Source organism: Suricata suricatta, chromosome 15 (assembly GCF_006229205.1).
Source record: "Suricata suricatta isolate VVHF042 chromosome 15, meerkat_22Aug2017_6uvM2_HiC, whole genome shotgun sequence".
NCBI lineage: Eukaryota > Metazoa > Chordata > Mammalia > Carnivora > Herpestidae > Suricata > Suricata suricatta.
In genome coordinates, this window is record NC_043714.1 from 62,897,834 (window position 1) to 62,918,696 (window position 20,863).

Consider the following 20,863-nt stretch of genomic DNA (forward strand, 5'->3'; position numbering starts at 1 on the left):
TGATACTCATATCTCATTTCCATCTGGCCATTACTGTCACTACAGTAATGCCCACAGTAGGGCAATGCTAACTACTAACAGTGGTGATGAGTGAAATGGTGGCCCCTATTTTGTGTAGGGGCTGCTGAGTTTCAATATTCTGCAACATTCTGGAAAACATCAGCTAATGGAGGGAATTTCTGCTTAGAGAGCTTTATGTTCTTGGTGATTCAAGCTGGGACACTTGGTTTGGATGGAACCAAGGCCTTAAGTGTTGATATTTTTGAACTTGGTAATATTGGGGAAGCCTACAGACTCACAGGAATTCCAGAATCCCATAGACACCAGCTGACTCAGCTTTCAATGTCTTTAGCCTAATGCCGCCTTCCCTTATCTCAGGTATGAATTGAGAGTAACCGTCTGGAACACTGAAGATGTCATTTTAGAGGATGAGAATATCTTCACAGGACAAAAGTCAAGTGATATTTATGTTAAAGGGTAAGGTCATCAACAAACCCCATACCCCCTTTTCTTCTCCTCCTTCCTCCTTAAACCCCTGTCTGAACCTGTGCCTCCTGGAAGGTACTCCACCCACCTCCCACAGAAGGAGTCCATCTTACCTTCTTAGACAACGTCACTTTCTTTGTCAGATATTATTTGGTCACTTTGCTAAGAATCTTTATCTTATAAATATATTTTTGTGAGGAAATCTTATTAAAGAAATGTCTCTTTCAGTTAAATATTGGATACCTAAACTTTTTGAGTGACATTCAAATACCTTTACACCTGAAGCAAGTAGAGAGATGTGGCACAATTGATGAGAGATTCAGTGTTAAGAACATTGTAAGATTAATACAGAAGCTAAAAGTCATACCTTACTTTTTGATAGTTCTACTGAAAGGAAAGATGGTAACCTAGAACTCAGGAAACTACATTTTCCCTCTCTCTCTCCCGCTCCCCCACCCTCCCTCTCTCCCTCTCTCTCATGTTGGTTATGACACAAACACTTTGGTAGACTTCCCTTGAGCCCTTAATCATGGAGGGAAATGAGGTGGTAAAGTGATTCAAAGATGTCCCCTTGGGTAAAACCCATCTCAGAAGTAGTGAACTATTTCACCTCATTTTGGTATCGCTTTGCCTTCCCCAAGAAACATTTTTCTTTGTTGACTCCATTTCTAGTATGCCATTGAATCCTGTCCATTTTGCTTCCCCAAGAGTCATTGTCACTGTCCATTCTCCCTGTCTTCACTACACCACAATCATAGTATCTCCCTCCATCATTTCTCTCGCTGGGGCCGCTGAAGTACCAATACCATGTGGCTTGGTCTCTCCATATTCACTCTTACCTCCAGTAACTTGTTCTCTATGTTGAAACTTGGGTTATCTTGGGGTACCTGGGGGGCTCAGTCGTTTAATTACCTGACTTTGGCTCAGGTCATGATCTCATGGTTCATAGGTTCAAGCCCCGCATAGGCTCTGTGCTGACAGCTAGCTCAGAGCCTGGAGGCTGTCTTCAGATTCTGTATCTCCCTCCCTCTCTGACCCTTCCCTGCTCGCTCTCTCTCTCTGTTCTCAAAAATAAATTTAAAAAATTTAAAAACAAAGAAACATGGGTTATCTTTTCAAAGCATAATCTGATCAAATCAACCCTATACTTTAAAGTCTTTAGTAACATTCTATTTTCTCTGGATAAAGATTCAGCTCCCTAATATGTCCTAAAATATCCTATATGACTAGCCCCTCCTGTCTCTCCAGCCCCATCTTGTTTTCTGCTCTCTGGTCATGCTGAGCTTCTTTCCCTTGTTATAAGGTGCTACCACGGAGTCTTTTGACATTTCTCAGTAGTGATTTCTGCCACCCGCCTCCATCCCTCTTCCCCTTCCCTCTATGGCTATAACTCTATGAAGGCAAAGACCATCTCTGTGTGCGCCCATCACTCCTCTAACAACTAGCACGCTCCTTGCCTCATAACGGATACCACATATGGATTGGTTGAGGGAGCACCATCTTTACCTAAATAATTCATCCACCCCCTGAGTGGTACTGCTCCTCTGGGATGTGGAAGTTCTTTATCCTTCCCTGACATGTGGGGAAGGGATGTCTGCTTTCAGAAAGCAATTGGTTTGGAATTATCAATTAATTTGAATTAAAACCACCTATTTTCTCAATAATTCACCATGGATGAAGTACTAGGGGAAGATGTATTAATTGTAGCTTACTCTATACTGAGGATGGAGGAGGAAGACCAGATGATACTAAGAGAAAATAACATTATATAAAATTAGGAGGACACAAAGCACTTATAATACTTCAGAGCAACCCTATCAACTAAGTACTGTCTTTACTTCCACTTTCCAGATGAAATAGAGGCACAGGGAGGTTAGATAACTTATCCATGGCTTTCCAGGTAGTAATGGCAGAGCCAGGATTAGAATCCAAGAGGGTGCAGATAGGCTTCTGCCCTCCCTGCCACATTAATACAGGTCTCTGGGTATTTTTGAGGCCCAGAACCAGAGAGGAGGGGGCCAATCATAGGCCTGATACCACGAGTCTAAAGCAGGCCAATTATAGAGGCCCCAGGGCAATGGGTGCAGAGGTGGTACCCTCATTAAGAGTCCCCAGAGGGAGAGGAAACTCAGATTACATTTGCCCTTCACATTTCCTGAGTGTTCCCTCTTTTTTTTTAATGTTTATTTATTTATTTTAAGAGAGGTGGGGGAACGGCAGAGAGAGAGAATCTTAAGCAGGCTCCACACTGTCAGCACAGAGCCTAATGTGGGGCTCAAACTCATGAACCATGAGATCATGACCTGAGCCGAAACCAAGAGCCATATGCTTAACTGGCTGAGCCACCCGGGCACCCCTGAGTTTTCCTTCTTTATTTCATGGGGCTTCAGGGCTATCCCAGAGCAATGAAAGACATTGCCCAAATCTAGCTTGGAATGATAATCTTGTTTCTGTTCCAGACCCTTTGACTCCTATTTATCTCTTTCAGGTTCAATGGAAACTTCCATCTGAATCAAACTATATCATAATTTAAAAACTATGATCTGTGACCACATTGAAACTAGTTAAATCACTCTTGATTATACTGATGCCTGAATAAATGTACTGAGTCCATAATTTCCTTTCTATCTTCATTCAGGTGGATAAAGGGTTTGGAAGATGACAAGCAGGAGACAGATGTGCATTACAACTCCTTGACTGGCGAGGGGAATTTCAACTGGCGCTTCCTGTTTCCATTTCAGTACCTCCCAGCTGAGAAGCAAATGGTTATTACGAAGAGAGAAAACATCTTTTCCTTAGAGAAGATGGAGTGTAAGACACCCGCCGTGTTGGTGCTTCAGGTTTGGGATTTTGAAACGTTGTCCTCAGATGACTTTCTGGGTAAGCTGGTGGCTTCGTAAAGCTCACATTAATGTTAAGGGTTTTGTCCCAGTTTTGGGAGAGTTTGGTCTGATTTAGCTACAAAGATAATCTCACTGCAATTTATTATGATAGCAAAAAATTTAGAAACACTCCAAATAACCATTCATAGGGGATTGGCTGAGTAAGTTACAGTGCATCCTTATGGTGGAAGATACATTATTTATTTATTTATTTATTTATTTATTTATTTATTTATTTTTGAGAGAGATTGAGAGAGAGAGCATACAACTGGGGCAGGGGCAGATAGAGAGGGAGACACAGAATCTGAAGCAGGTTCCAGGCTCCAAGCTGTTAGCACAGAGCCCAATGTGGGGTTCAAACTCACAAACCACGAGATCATGACCTGAGCCAAAGTCAGAAGCTTAACTAACTGAGCCACCCAGGTGCCCCAGAAGATACATTTTCAGACAGACTCAAAATCATCTTTGCTCTACCGCTGAGAAGCTGTTAAATTTTGAGCTCATCACTAGTCCCCTCTGTACCTTAGTTTTCTCCAGCTGTAAAATGGGGAGAGTAATATTACATACCTCAGAGAGTGTTTGGAGCTGTACATGTGGTAATATAATTTGAAAACTCATACATAATAAGCACTCAATAAGGGATCATCCTGCAGCCATTAAAAATATTCATTTCATGAGTTAGAAGTTACACAGGATGCATTAAATGAAAAAAGAGTGTAGAAAAGAAGATCTCCTTTCTGTAAAATATATGTTTATATGTATCAGAGACAGAGATAATCAGGGACAGGCAAAGAAACAATGATTGTCAGAGGATAAGAACTAATGAGCAGTGGTCAAATTTGGGGCAGTGGAATTATGGAAAACTTTTCTATTAATATCTTGCTCATGCACATGCTCTAAATGCTCACAATGAACAAATATTATTTCTGTAATAGGGAAAGGCTATTAAAGAAAGAGATATGAAATACTCTCATGTCATTATCTTACCTTCCGTAACATTCACTCATTGAAAAGACTTTGAGAGAGCCCGCTCAGTCTTGGATAGTAGCTATAATGACGGTAAGACTTAGTCCCCCACCTGGAGGAGGTTAGTGGACTCAAAGAGGAAAGGGAGCTGGGGAGGAGGTTCTTGTAGGCGGATCCACGCTAAGGCAGAGGAGAGCTCGGAGGATAGGCACATAATCCCCACGCACTCAGGGAGTAGATAAGATGCCCAGCAGTGACAACACCTGAAACTGAGACTCAAAAGATACATTGTAGCTCCAGCCCTGTCTACCATACCACATTTGGTACATGGCGTGGTCATATTTGCATCCCCAAAACCTAGCACATGCTAGTGATTTCATGTGGTACTGGCTGAATGACTAGCAAGTGAATGGATGAATGAATGAATGGATGAATGAGCGAGCGTGTGGGCAAATAATTGGTAGTGATGAATTCTAAAGCCCTTCTGTAACTGTTAAGGGCATTTCTTCACAGGCTCCCTGGAATTAAACCTCAATAGTTTCCCCCGAGCAGCCAAGACTGCCAAAGCCTGTGATCTCGCCAAGTTTGAAAATGCGAGTGAGGAGAGCAAGATCTCCATATTTCAGCAAAAGCGCGTGCGGGGCTGGTGGCCGTTTGCTAAAAGCAAAGAACTCACGGTAAGTGACAGCTGTAGAAGACGGGGTGGGGAGGCAGACGGGGCCACTGTGCTCTGTAAATGAGTCATTTTGTTAACTTTAACTCAAGAGCTTTGAAGTGACACAGAGTGCTTTAGGGCAAAGGTTCCGCTGAGAAGAAAAAATTTTGAAAACTTTCTAAATGCATTAAGCTTCTGTATTTCAGCATCCTTGATTTAATAGCCATGTCAGGGTGGTTTTCTAACCTCTTGGCTTGAATGTATGCTCCTGGCATTATTTTTTATTTCCACATTTCTTGAAATTATGCATGAAGTCTTCACTAATGTACAGTTTTAATGGAATGACTTCATCCCTTCGCCTTTAAATGCAGAGACTCAATTTTAAGAGTGATCCAGACTTTTTAAATTCTCCTGAGAGGGTGGCGGCAGGGAGAGCTGTTTCCATTTTCCCAGCATCGCCAGCCTGGTCCGTACCGCACACGCTGCAGGGACTCAACCCTTCACAGACGTTGGGAAATTCTTGCAGCCTTCTTGGTCTTCCGGAAGGGACAGCGGATGACCCACATGATGGGCGGGGTTGAGAAAAGGGACCGCATTGGTGGCCCCTCTCCGTGCTGCCTCCTCCTTCTGGAGAGAACACGTTCTCCCCTCTTCTCCTGTGCTCAGTGGCCAAAGCACACCTGGGTTGGGTCCCTTGTGGTCGCACCTGATTTCCTCTCGCTGCTCTAGGGGTGCAGTGGGTATGAGGCAAGGACTCCTTTTGCACCTGACTCGGTAAATGGCTGCTGCTGGCCTGACTCTATGGCACCTAGTCTTACTGTGTTTTGGGGGAGGTTTTCTCTTCTTGCTGTTCTCAGTTGAACCCCCTCTGATTGGTGAGGTTGGGCCAAGAGAAGGAGGCTGGAGGCAGGGTCATTCTTCCTGCTCCAGCCAAGTATACTTTGAGGATTTATTGCATGGCTGCCTCTGTACTCTGCTTAGTGCATTATAGATGCTTGGTCAGTGAATTGATTGATGCATGGGTGGATTCAGAAGTGAAGGAAATATGGTCACTGTGTTCAACCAGCTTAGAGTCTAGTGAGAGGGACGGATGTGTCAATAACCCCATCGTGCATGAAGTAGTCCAAGTGTAGGGAGGGGACCTAATTCTCTCTGAGGATGTCAGAGGTCAAGCAGAGCATCAATTTTTCAAGAACAAAGGATGATGACAAGTCATTTTCTTGATGAAGAAGAGGATAGATAACTACTTCAAGTAGAGGAATCACAAGGAGCTCAACATGGAGGCATCAAGTGTCCCCACGTGGAAGGCTACATGCCCACTGGTCAGAGTTGCCAGAGTGCAGTGCAAAGTTGGGAAATGGGATTGCCAAGTCCCCCAAGGCCAAAGTCGTGTCTTTTGACATCATTGCTCTTTCTATAAAATAATCAACAGTAATTATATATTCATGATTACATAATGGCAGTCATTTATTCCATTTTTATAGCCCTTTAGACTTTGACAAATATGTTCAGACCCCTTCTGTTATTTCATTTGATCCTAGTTGACTCTCTTTTTTATCTTCCGTGTCACTTCTTTCATTTCATTCAACACATATTTGTTGAGCATCTATTAAGTAATAGGACCTGGGAATACAATATGAGTAATAACAGACATAGTCTCTGCCAGCATGGAGTGAGATGTACAGTCCCGTGTCAAAGACTGACGCACACAAATGCTGTCACTCACACGCACACCAAGAAAGGAAATACTTAAGGCAAAGGCTGGGGCGGAAACAACATGCTGAATTCCAGCATATCGAGTGTGGTATTAGTACTCCACATGGCGGTTGGAGGCCTTTCCGTGACTATGAAACTTTTAGGTTGAGGTCTGAAGAAGGAAAAGTAGTGAGCTGTCAGAAAAACACAGGAGGAAATGTGTTGTTACCAAGTAGACACCACAGGCAGAGGCCCTGAGGTGAGAATACATTTGGTGAGAGGGAGAAACTAAAATACAAACAAACCAGCCCTCCCTCCGGCCGTGCCCACCGTGACTAGAGCATGATGAGCAGTGAGGGTGAAGCAGAGGAGAAACCAGACCCAGATCATGCAGACAGCAGACGTCATATTGAAAACTTTGTGTTTTATTCTCAGAGCAATGGGAAGCCACTGAATGGTCTCCAGCAGGAAGGTGAGAGGATCTGACTAACACAGGAATCACACATCCTCATTGCTTTTATGGACAGTGAGTGGGAGAGGGGCACAATTGGAGAAAGAGAAGAACTAGGCAGAAACGTAGGAAGAAAATGATAAAAATGCGCCTGAAACATAAACCCAGGGAAGAGACCCTTGTGAGAAGGACAGTTGGGTTACTGTGTCAGATGCCCTTGAGTGGCCATATAAGAAGCCGAGAAGTTGTCCATTGGCTTTAGCAACTTGGAGGTCATGGCCACCTTTTGAAAAGCAGTGTTGTAAAGGCTGAGAGCAGCACTGTTCATAACAGCCCAACGGTGGAAGTGTCCAAATGTCCCCCAACTGATAAATGGATAAACAAAAGATGATATAGCCATACAGTGGGCCATAATTCAGCCATAAAAAGGAATAAAGTGCTGATACAGGCTTCAATACGAATGGGCCTTGAAAACATTATGGTCAGTGAAAGAAGGCAGTCACACAAGACCATGTACAATATGACTCCACTTATAGGAAATGTCCAGAATAGGCAACCCCATAGAAAGTAGATTGGTGGTTGCCAGGGGCTGGAGGGAAGGGGAATGCAGTGACTGACGACTGGTAGAGGATTTCTTTTTGATAAAAATGTTCTGGAATCAGTGCTGATGGCTGTACAACTTTGTGAGTATAGTAAGATCTACTTGTGCACATTAAGAGGGTAAACTGTATGGTATGGGAATTATATCTCAATATTTAAAATGCAAGACTCAGGGCACCTGGATGGCTCAGTCAGTTGAGTATCTGACTTTAGGTCAGGTCATGATCTCAAGGTTCATGAGTTTGAGCCCCGCATTGGGCTCACTACTGTCAGTGTAGAGTCTGCTTCAGATCCTCTGTCCACGCCCCTCTCTCTGCCTTTCCCCTGCTTGCTCTCTCTCTCTCTCTCTCTCTCAAAAAAATAAATAAAAATAAAAAACAAATAAATAAAAAATAAAAAGTAGTGTTGGCAGAATGGTGCCGACAGACACAGGTTAGCATGCGCTGTGGAGCGAGTGGGGAGGAAGCCGGTGGAGACAGCATGTGTTAGACTCTGGAAGCCTTCATAACTCCACCTTTCACGGGTCGCCTCCAACTGTGCCAGCCATCCTCAGTCACTCTTTTTCCCCAGCCACTCCCTGTTCCGTCCCACACCCTTGCTTTTGTGTCAACTGGTGCTTCTGCCTGGAATGCCTGGGCTCCCTTCTTCTCTGGGAAAACTCCTCCCCCTTAAGTATTTTGAGACTCTTTTGAGCAGTCACCCCCTCTGGGAAGCCTCCCTGAGACCCTCGCCCGGAATAGGCTTGGTGGCCTCCGTGCTTCCATAGCTCTGGTCACACAGATTTGCGATTGTCTGTATATGTCCTTGTTCCTCTGCCAGAAGCAACCTGAGGCCAGAGACTGTGCTTTCCCTTTCTGTTCCTTTGCGGAATTTTTAGTGTCTACCATGGTGTCTGGCACATAGTACCTGCTCAATAAATTTTTTACTGAATGAATCAATCAATTCAGAAACAATTAGGACACTGACCCAATGATCGAAGAGATTATATGATTTCCTCTCTTTTTATTCTGCATAGTAAGTACATAGAAAGTGTTCAACAAATACTCTTTGAAAATAAATATATCAACACACATTTATTTATAAGACTGAGTGTCACTGTAGAAACCAGAGAACAATGTGCCAAAGAAATAAAAGAGAAGACAGGTAGGTTTTAATGGTGGGAGGTTCAGAGGATACAGATAGGTCGTTTGAGGACATCTGGAGAATGCATGAAGGGGTGTTTAGGTTGTGAGAGTCTGATTTTCTAGACTACCTTAAGTATTATGCATGGTTAACACCAAAGATTGCAGAAACAGATGGCTAAGTTTTGAATCCTGTCCTCTCCTAACTAGCTGTGTGACATGAGGCAAGTTACTTAACCTCTCTGTGCCTTACCTTCCTTATCTATAAAATAGGGATTGATAGCATGTACATATCTCTTGGGGTTTTAGCAGATAAAGGAGTTCATATACATTAAGTGTTTAGAACCATGAAAAGAAATGGAGACTACTGAATGAGAACAGGCTCTTTATTTAGTGCTTACCATGACAAGAGTCAGCTACCGACAACCGTCATTCAGGTTTGGTGCAAAGAACAGGGGAGTAGGGAAGCTTCATAGTGGAAAAAAGAGATTTCAGGTTTGCTCTGATTGGAGGTTGTTGGCAGGTGGAGTGACAAGAAGTAGGGCGTCCTATATGACTTGTTAAGGGAGATATTGAGGGGGGACAAAAATTAGGGAATCAGCCTCAAGCAGGCAGCTTGGAGGCAGGCACCCATAGAAACTGGGTGGTAGGAGTCCCCCCTTGATGTTTAATTTTCAAAGAGATGGCTCCCAGGTCTTTGGGAAAGGGCAGTTCCTGGGAATTAAAGACAAAGTGCCTATCTAGTACTTAAAAGGATTTATACCCACTTCCAAGAGAGATGAAAGGGCTTACAATTACATTTTCTACAGCAACGCTCTTAGAAAAAGGAGAGGGAAATCTCTTCCTTTATTTTCCACAGGAAATGGTAAGCCTCTTATTTTTTATTTTTAATTCGGTTTTGTCCTTACACATCTTAAAGGGAAAGTGAGAATTGATCTCATCCACACCACTGGGCAGCCCGGAATCCCCTTCATCCTCTCTCTCCTAAAGGAACCAGTAACACCAAGGAAGCTAAACCAGTAGCCCCCTCCCCGTGGGCAGTGAGCTGGGCCAGCGGGAGTAAAGTGGTGAAATGGAAAACCTCTGTCGGGGTCCACCACTTCCAGAGGTCCTTCGGTCTCCAAATCTCAAGTCCCCACGTCTATAAAAGGAGCGGGTTGGACTGGGCGCCTCCAAGGTGCCCTTCCAGTACGGGCACCCTCTGCTTCCGAACACCCCCCCCCCCCCCCGCTTCCCAAAGCCAGCAGTCAGGAGGTCACCGCTCCATCCCAGTCACCGGGTGTCGGGCAGGGATTTGCTTACAGCCCCTGCCACCTGCCAGGCTTATTTTTAAAGCTGTTTATCTGTCCCCTCAGGCTGTGTAACTTAGACATTTGGATCACAAAGCTCCTAGTGTGGAGTGTGGCTGTCCTTCTAGTGAGGGAAGAACATCTCCAGGTGGGATTTCCCCCCTTGGGACAAAGGGAATGTGTACTGAACAGGTGCTTCATGAGACACATTGCACTGTGCCTTTTATATATTTAGTAGTTATCCTACTAAAAGAAACCTTTGAAGAAGTCACTTCTTTAGAAGCTGAAGATCAAGACGTTTCTTTTACAGGTTAATCCCATAAACTGGCTGCTAAATAGCCCAGCTAAGTCTCAAGAACACCAACAACTAAAGTTAAAAGGGAGGTATCTGTATTTCTAGTTTAGTGTGAAAACAATGATCAGTATCTATTATAGCCACACACTCATTCACTAGATGGTGAAGGTTCAACAATGAATAAGACAAATAAATCCCTGGCATCCAGAAGTTCCCAGCTCAGCTGAGGAGGTGGTAGACACACAGATCATCTAAGTAGCATGTAACAAATTCAGATTCCCTAGGAGCAGAATGGGTAAGTATTTTCATGTGAAGATTATTTTAAGACAGAGTAGGTAATATGCATTTGTAAGATATTTAAAAGACACAAGAATGTAGAAGGAAAGAAATAGTACCCACGTGCACACAACCCAAAGAAAGCTATTGCTAATGTTTTGGTTGTTCCCAATTTGTGTAGATTTTGGTTAATTTTACATAGTAGTAATCATTCCATATTAAAAATAATGTCTTTGGGGGGGAGGCTTGATGTTCTAATAAGCATCCCTTACATTATATTATGTGTTATTATCAACTCCTTATTCTCAAAATAGAAATGCTCAAAATAGTTTAATCTTCGTGTTCTTCCTCAACATTTATTCATTTAAAAAAGTTAAGTGGGTGGAAAAGTTGAAAGAATAGGACAATGATCAACCCTATATCCACACATAGATTTAACACCCATTAATACTTTGCTGTACTGATTTTTTCTACACATAAGTATCTCTCCTCTCCACACACACACATACTTACTGGCTGAACCATTTGAGAGTAAATTGTAGACATTCTGACACTGAACCCTATTAAAAAAGAATTCAAACATAAATTTAACTATCTAATTGGTGTTATTAAACAATTCATGAATAGACCAGCGTCTATCTAGCATGTAGGGGAACTCTCCCAAGTTAAACAAAAGGAAGGTTTTAAAAGGCAAAGAGAGGGCATAAAAAAGGATTTTATTAATAAGAAAGAAATGCATTATTTGAGCAAGGAGTCCTCCTAAGAAGAACAAAAGGAGGTCTACCGATAAATTTCCAGGTTGAAATTCCATATTAGCTGATTGGAGGTTACATTCCTGGGTTAGGGAGGGGACTCTGGTGAGGGAGGTATTAAGTCTTGTCTTGTTGGCATGGGGCCTGTGGGAATACTTCAGCATGCATCCCCTAAGAAGATGGCCATTCTTGGATCTGACCACAATGCCATCATGACATGTATGAAGTTAATAATGATTACCTAATCTGATATCCATGCCATATTTCATTTTTCCAGCTATTAGAGGGATACCCTGTTACCCTCAGAATGTATATTATAACTTTTCTTTTTTCAAAACAAGATTCAGTCATAGTTTATGTGTTGCTTTGGTCTGTTTAGAACAGTCCTCTCCCATTTTTCCCCGCATGACATTATTTGATGAAAATAGTCCTGCCTTGCCCCATTGTTTTCTCATGACATAACTTATCTTACTCTCTTGACCCTGTATTTCTTTTTTTTAATGTTTTTAAATTTATTTTTAAGAGACAGAGAGAGACAGCATGAGCAGGAGAGGGTCAGAGAGAGAGGGAGACACGGAATCTGAAACAGGCTCCAGGCTCTGAGCTAGCTGCCAGCACAGAGCCCGACGTGGGGCTCGAACCCACACCGTGAGATCATGACCTGTGCCAAAGCCAACACTCAACCGACTGAGCCACCCAGGTGCCCCTTCACCATGTATTTCTTGTGAACCAGAAGTTAGGTATAATGGCATTATCAGGTTCAGGTTAAATATTTCTGGTAAGAATACTTAAGACCTGGTACTGTTTATTTCATATTGAATCTTGCCAGGAAGCACATGCCCTCAGATGGCCTCACTAGTGGTGATGCTGTGTTCGCTCACTTGATCATGTTGGCAACCATGAGATCTCTTCAGTGTAAAGGTACATTTTCCTCTTTGCAATCAGCAAATAGCCAGTGGGTGACACTTAGGCACATGGGGAAATTAGTGTCCTGCCACCACCTTTCACCCACTGGTGATCTTGATTATTTCATTAGTGTTGCAAAATGATTTTTCTAATCCCTTCTTCCTTCTTTACCCATTCCTTCCTTCTTCCCTTCCTTTGTTTCATCTATCCATCCATCCATCCCTATCTACCTATCATCTAGCTATCCACCCATTCACCCATCCATCTATCAATATATCCCTATCATCTATCTATGTATCTAGTTCTATCACTCTTTTTCCATTTATTTGTAAGAATTCATCTGTTAAGAGCTTTCTCTCAGCAAATGGAAATAAATTATAGTCACCACCTCTTCAAAAAAAAAAAGGATAAATGTTTAATTCTCTCCATTAACACATTTTCAAATCAAGAATTGGTATAAGACAAACCAAAAAAAGAGATTTTGTTTTTACCTTGCATCTTTCCCCCTGGGATGACTATGGACATATGTATTTAAAAATATTTTTTTTCTAGTTCTGAAAATGACCTGGAAATAAAATCACTGAGTGGCAAGATGACTCCTAGCACCTGGACCCTGGTTTCTAAATACCAGTCTCTACTGAAAGAACAGGCATCTTTGGCTGACTCCAGGTCTAGGACATATAGAATACAAGACGAGCCTGGGACATATCATGGTGACAAATAGGACAATTTGAACATCCAACAGAACAATGACTGTGCTTTGCATATTAAGCTTTTTCTGAGTTTTGAATTGTCTCCTTAATTTATCTGCCCTCGAATGGCATTCCTAGGTCCAGAGAATGATTATATAAGGTAATAAACACACACTTACATGGGCATTATATGTATGCATGCATATTTGTGTGTATGTACATGTATGTATACATGTGTGTTCCTCTTCCTACTTTGCCACACACATCCCCACCATTAAAGTATGAAAATGCTTTATCTCATACCAGTGAGAGTCATGGTTTTTAAAAAATGTTTATTTATTTTTGAAAAAAAAGAGTGCAAGTAGCAGGGGAGGGGCAGAGAAAGAGGGAAGGCGAGAATTCCAAGCAACCTCCATGCTCACACAGAGCCTGACATGGGGTTCGACCTCATGACCATGAGATCGCAACCTGAACTGAAATCAAGAGTCTGACATTTAACTGACTGAGTCATCCACAGGCCCCAAGAGTCCTGTTTTAATTAGCAATCATTATTGGTGAAGAAGGCATGTCTGACCTAAAGGACCACCACCTTTCCCCAGGGCATCCACTTCGGAGCTGGGTGAAGTTTGAAGCCCATAAATAACACACTTGGTACAACAAATCTAGTCTTTTCAGGACCTTTCCCCTTAACATTTTCTTCCATCTGTAGATGTCATTAGGTTAATAGATAGTCTCCCAACCTGTCCTTTTTTTTTTCTAGCTCTGATTGAAAATTACATTTGGAAGATATTATTAGCTTAAGACCTCTCCTTGGTGCTTGGTTGAATATCAATAATTAAAATAAAACTGGAAAACCTGTGTGTGGAGAGATATGGAATGAGGAGTGGCATTTATCAGAATGTCAGTAAACACTTTCATCCTGCTGCCTGCGTGATATCAGAAAAATGCTTTGTGACCACTCAAGCAGGGTGGTGAAGTGGGGGCAAGACTTTTCATAATAACCAATGACTTCTATGCCTAGGGCAGAATTAATTTCATATTCTCTGCTTCAATTTTCTTTGCATTTTCCCCCCTGTGGGAATCTGGATTTTCTCTGGGTGTTCTCTATAGGGGAGAAGATGTTTCCTATCGAATTATGTGTTTCCCTCCATGAAATAGTGTTGAAGGTAGCAACTGTAAGTTTTTAAGAGTTTACTATTTACAAGGCACTAGGTTGAGCACTCTATATATGTTATTTCATTTATTTTTCAAAGCAAATCTGTGAGGTACAGACTATTAACATCTTCAGGACAGTGAGACAGAAGCAGGTAACTCACCCAAGGCCATGCCGCTAGTAAATGGTAGAGGCGAGTTTCAAATGCAGATCTGTTGGCACCAAACCCTATTTCATTCAACTTTTTACACTATGCTATGCTATGCTACACAATTATAAGCCTTATGCTACCCAAGGTCATCCCTTAGATGGAAGCCAAAAACATGTTATAATGCCAGGGCCATGACTAAAGAGCTTCTCCTGAACATTCCAAAAAAAACAACTTATTCATTGTTAAATAAGTAGCTTGCTTCTTTTCCACAAAAAAGGGACTCTTGGACCCATTAAATAGCAGAGGATATGATTTGGTCATAGTACCTTGGTGCAAGTCCTGGCTTTGTAAAACAAGTTAGCTGACATCATCTTGGTTTCCTTGGCTGTAGAATGGGAATAAAAATGTTGTCTACTTTGCCAGCTGTCAGAAGGTTTAAGTGGAATAATGTACGTGTGAAGCACCATGCAAGTTATACAACCCAGCAGCTGACCCGATCATTCAACAGTGGACACGAGAAAAGGCAGCTGTGACCCCTTTCCTCTGGGCCTAACTTATCCACGGGTGACTCTGGTCCTCTCTTCCAAAATTCTGGAGCCCAGTAATTCATTAGCAACTCTTAAGCTGAGTCTCTTTCAAATACAGAGGATTTGGATGCCATCCCTAGCATATAAATATACTGCTCAGTAGAGCTTAGGTCACCTCTGAAAGACCTCTGGAAATAAGCCCTTTCTGCATATTGGAAATTTCTCTGCCATGAGTGGTGGGCTGGCCTCTTGGGTTTCTCCCAGCCATCAAGCCTTGCAGGGGCTCCTGTCTTTCATGAAACCTAGACTTTGCATTAAAGCACATCTGGCCATTGGACAGATATGGAATCTGAGGCCCAAGAAGATAAGTGCCTTTAAGTAATAATTATGAAGACCATGAGCCAATCATTTCATGTTAGAGTTAGGAAGGTCCTTGTAAAACTTCTAATCCAATTATTGGGCAAATGCATGACGACGTTGGAAGGCAGCCTGCGGTCATGGAAAGAGCATGAGCTTTGGCGTGGTACAGACCTCAGTTCAAGTTCCAGTTGCTTGGCTTATTGCCTGTGTGACCTTGGGAAAGTTATTTGATCTCCATTGCTTCATTTCTCCATTGATCAAAAGGAGAGCTACTTTGCTTGTTGCTGAGATTGGTTGTTGGATCAATTGAAAGGACCAAGGCAAGTGGGCATCCGATAAAGCATCACAGTCACAGTTAGAGTTACATAGTACTATACTTTACTGCTGACACAGGCAGAGTGGCGTGGGGTGACGAGGATGGACGGAAGCTTTATATTCCTTCTTTCCTGGTTTTCAAATATTTCCTCAGTACCTACATATGCAAGTCATTATCTCTGACATCAAGATATATCAACAGAAATGAGAGACTATATATATATATAAAATATATACATAAAAGTATGTATATATATACATACTTTTAAGGAACATTCTGGATCATTGGATATGTAATGTGTTCTGAGTTGGGCCAGGGTTGTAGTCTAAAGAATGGATGAGACCCCCTAGATTTGGAGTCATGGCTTCACTTGGAAGAAGCCCACTGCATTTCTTGACTAATTCAGACAGTGACACCACCTCTCTTCTCTGGCTTCAACCCCCTCCTCACCCCCCAGATTCAGTACTCCTCTCTAATTTATCCCATGATTACATTTTTGTGGTTGCCAGCAACCTCCTGCTTGTTAAGGAGTCCTGATATTTTGGGGGTGAATAGGTAAGTTAACACAGGCCTATTGGATCATCAGAAACTTAAGTTTTTCATTGGGGTAAGAAATCAAGTTATGCCCCAGCCACATGTTATTCCAAAAGACAAACTTTAAGGACAGTCATGGTTCTAAAGCACTTCCATGATGCTCCTCCAGGCCCCTACCAATCTGTGTCCCTCCTATTACCTTGAATTTCAATCCACAAAACCAAAGGAGCAGAGACAGGGTCTCCTTCACCAAGAACAGGAGCTCCAGGAGATCAGGAATCCTATTTTTCATTTTTTTCCTTAAAAAATTTTTTTTAGTTTATTTATTTTTTTGAGAGAGAGCGAGAAAGTGGGGCAAAGAAGGAGGGAGAAAGAGAATCCCAAGCAGGTTCGGCACTGTCAGCACAGAGCCCAACATGGGGTTCTAACTCACGAACTGTGAGATCATGGCCTCAGCCGAAATCAGGAGTCAGACGCTTAACTGACTGAGCCACCCAGGCACCCCAAGGATCCTATTTTTCTTAATCATTAAGTCCCCATTGTCTAGAACAGTTCTTGGCATACAGGGGATCCCCAAAAGTAGTGAATGACTGAATGAACAAGAAAGAATGTCCCTTAATTTCTGCAGTGGTCCTGTCTCATCCTTTGATAACCCAAGACTTAGATCAGTGCCAGTAACGCACACAGCACTCTGAAGAGGCACATGACAATTTTCAAACCAGAAGGGCTGATTCTTATTGAAGGAGAAGGAAAGAGGAAGTATAAGAATAGGTGGATAATTCTGAAACAATTTGTGGAGACAATAAAAACAATGAAGGATGACAGAAAAGCCATTTGGCAAATGTAGGGCCACACCCACCAATTTCCTCTGGAGAATCGACAAAGAGAGACTGTAGCAGATTCAAAAGGGTTCTGTCACTTATGTAATTAGTCCCCTTTCTAATTGCTATTGGTTTTTTTTTTAAGTTTCTTTTTGAGAGACAGAAACAGCGTGATTGGGTGAGGGGCAGAGAGAGAGAATTGCAAGCAGTCTCCATGCTGTCAGCACTGAGCCCAGCAAGGGGCTCAAACTCACAAAACAGATCATGACCTGAGCTGGAACCAAGAGTCAGATGCTTAACCAACGGAGCCACTCAGGCACCCCTGATAGCCACTGCGTCTCTCTAATCAGATATTGATTGATTGAACAATTACACGTGAAATCACGCATGCAACCAAGTATGTGTGTGTCTGTGCACAGGTGCGACCTCTCCCTTCACAAAACTCAACAGCATCATCATTTCAGAGCTTTCACTGTTCCTCATAAAAATGGCTTCTCTCAGAACCAGAAAGGTAACAATTTTTCTCAAGGCAGCAGAATAGTCAGAATACTTCCTGGCATTCTCCCACACTGTTCACGTCTAGAAGGTTGGCATTGCTCCCGGCAGCTCTTTGGGACTAGAAACTGAAACTTTTTGTCTTTGCACAGGGCAAGGTTGAAGCTGAGTTCCACCTGGTTACGGCAGAGGAAGCTGAGAAAAATCCTGTCGGAAAAGCCCGGAAGGAGCCAGAGCCCCTGGCCAAGCCCAAGTGAGTGGGGTCGCGGTGGGAGCATCAGAAATGGGAAGGGCCCTCTGCAGTCCACATAGCCGATCACAGGGCATTTCTCTAGAGGGTCCCCCTGGGAGAATGGAGCCACAAGAAGGCAGCCAACAGGTGGCGGCCAATTCAGGTAGCTTTTTGTTGCCAGAATTGAGAAATACTCTAACAACAATACAGGCTGTTTGGAAAATGAAGAGGGTGCTTTTCTGTAATACTCCCACATTAGCATTTCTAGAATAATTTCGTATATATTTTCTACTCTTTTCTTTATGTGAATATGACTTCTACATGAATTTGTTTCTACTTGTTCTCAAGTCATGCATACACAATTGTCCTAATGTTTCATTCATCCTGTGCTGCAGAGTTTTGCTTTATTGCCATAGTGGTCATAATTAGGATTTTTTAAATACTGTGGAATATTCTATAGGTTTGAGGCCCATAATTAACTTGGTCACTACCCCATAACTGGATATTTAATTTACTTCTGCCTTTTCCCATCATTGTAATATGATAAAAATCTTTCTTTTTCATAAATTATTATTTTAAAATAAATTCCCAGAAGTAAAATTACAAGAAGAAAGGGTTACCTTATTCAATTTAATCCATGGTTACATATCAATTGAAAAGCAAATACAGGAGCATTTGGTGGTTCAATTGGTTGAGCGTTCACCTTTGGCTTAGGTCATGATCTCCCAGTTTGTGAGTTTGAGCCCCGCATTGGGGTTGCTGTTGTCAGAACAGAGCCTGCTTCGGCTCCTCTGCTCCTCTCCCTGTTTGCCTCTCCCCTGCTTGTGTGTACTCTCTGTCTCTCAAAAATAAAAATTTTTTTAAATTAAAAATTTTTTTTAAAAAGTAAATATATGGGGTGCCTGGGTGGCTCAGTCAGTTAAGCATCCAACTCTTGATTTCGGCTCAGGTCATGATCCCAGCATTGTGGGATGGAGCCCCACGTTGGGTTCCTTAAGATATTCTCTCTCTTAAGAGATTCCACATTGGGGAGCCCCCTTAAGATATTCTCTCTCTGACCCCCCTTCCCCCGGCTCTTCTCTCTCATTTGTACATGCTCTCCCTCTTTCCAAACATTTTTTTAAAAAAGCAAATACATGTGGGGGCTCATGACTGGCTCAGTCAGTCCAGCATCTGAGTATTGATCTCAGAGTCATGAGTTCAAGCCCCATGTTTAGTGTGGAGCCTACTTCAAAAAGTAAACATATATAGATATGAAATATATATACAAAATACTTTTTCAAATTGTATTTGCCCTATCCTTCCTGAGACCCCAAGCATCTGAAGATGAGTGGTCCCTTCTCTGTACCTACTTTCGATTTATCATAGTGTTAGAAACATAATGAGTACTTACTTATTCATTAATTCAAAATTATTTGTTGAGCTCCTAATATGTATACCTACTAAAAAAAAAAACACCACTTTGAAGAATACTGAAGAAATGTAAAACCTAAGCTCTGTCTTCTAAGAGTTTCCAATCTGTTTAGGGAGAACACATAGACTCCTAAAATAGTTAACAGAGTATAGAATAGAAGACCAGTATACTAGGTTCAAAAAGGAGCTAAGTCAAGTGATAGAGGAGATAGGAATTTGGAAGGAGGGGGATATTTAGGAACGGAGGTGGTCAAGGAGGGCATCATGGATGAGGTGGGGCTTAAGCGGGTCAGGGCTGGACAGATGGAGGGCAGTCAGACTCTTCCCTCCTCTAGACAAAGCTTTGAAATGATGCAGGAATCATGATCACCCAGAATGTTGGGTTGCTCCTGTGTGAAGGCGACATGGACTCCCCCATTCCCAGGCATCTCCTTGTGGCCTCTAGAAAGTGAGAATCAGAAATACTCCCTTAGGTCTGAAGAATCCCATGTGTCGACATCATGGCCTCTTTCCTGATTTTCTCTTGCTTCCCTCGCAGCCGCCCAAACACCTCCTTCTCCTGGTTTGTGAGCCCCTTCAAGTGCCTGTACCACCTCATCTGGAAGAATTACAAAAAGTACATCATCATCGGTTTCATTCTGATTGTCCTTATCATCTTTCTGGTCCTCTTCATCTATACCTTGCCCGGAGCCATCAGCCGAAGGATCGTCGTGGGCTCCTAGAGAATCTTGGAGGACCCAGACCCTCCCATTCTGTTTATCCTCTCTTCTCCCTCATTTCTAAATGTGTAAGAACATGTGCTCTGTGCAGGCACTGTGCTGGGTGCTGAGGGGATGAACCTAAAGGGCCCAAGAACCAGTCCCTCTGTCTAAGGACAAATCAGCCCTTCTTGGAGGACACGGGAAAGGACCCTTCCCTGCCCCAAACCTGGTCACCGCCTTTCAAACTCACAAGCCTTAAGGCATGTTCCCAGCATGAAATTATGACTCCTTTGCCTCAGTGTAATCAATGGTGATCTCACACTGACTTAGGTGAATGTTTTCTTCATGTAACTGGTTTTATTCTGAGAGATCTAATTCTGGGCCTGAGATTTATTGAAAGTATGTTCTTTTAAATAAAATTTTTACAGCAAATAGACTGAAAACATTTTAGCAAGTTACCGGACATTTGACCTGTCCCATAGATCTTAACCTTATTTAATCCTTGTAGTTTATAGAACATGTTCACTTATTCAGGCTGTGAAACTGGCTTGGAGAAAACTTTATATCACCTAACATACTTCGTTGTTGAAATTCCCATCTAAAGAGAAGGTGTTGCTGGTTTCCCATCAAAGTCAACACTTAACAGAATATTTTCAACAGTAGTAATGAGTTCTGGAGGAAACCCCTTTGGTTTTATGCTCTATGGCAATTTCCCAGTGAGAATTTTATAAATATGAAATACAATTGTGTGTGTGTGTGTGTGTGTGTGTGCGCGCGCGCGCTTTGGGGGAGGGGAGTGGCCCTCTGTGATACCAGTTAGAAATTCTCTTTAGCCAGATATATGAGTGCCACCAAATATGGTATTCCCAAGGACCATAATATCAGTGACCATCGCTGGCACTATTTAGTCTTACCACCATATGTAGTAAGTACCTTATGACTCTCAAGCACAAATTAACTTCAAAAGCAGTCCCAGAAATTAATATCCTACACACCTGTCTGATAGAGCCAAGTTTTTTGAAAGGAAACCTCTGATTTTCAAAGTACACTGTGTGGATCTGCTACCTCATCTAAAGCAGTGGAAGTGAGGGGCT

General features: G+C 42.4%; 1 protein-coding gene across 1 annotated transcript in view; it reads left to right on the forward strand.

Moving 5' to 3' along the window:
* FER1L6 (fer-1 like family member 6) overlaps positions 1 to 20,201 on the forward strand; it is a 116,348-nt gene extending 96,147 nt beyond the window's left edge. The window contains 5 exon segments of the mRNA XM_029923322.1: positions 379 to 477; positions 3,125 to 3,366; positions 4,848 to 5,011; positions 17,576 to 17,676; positions 19,607 to 20,201. Coding sequence (XP_029779182.1) covers positions 379 to 477; positions 3,125 to 3,366; positions 4,848 to 5,011; positions 17,576 to 17,676; positions 19,607 to 19,790 — 790 coding nt within the window. The 3' untranslated portion in view covers positions 19,791 to 20,201.
* The last annotated feature ends 662 nt before the right edge of the window (positions 20,202 to 20,863 follow it).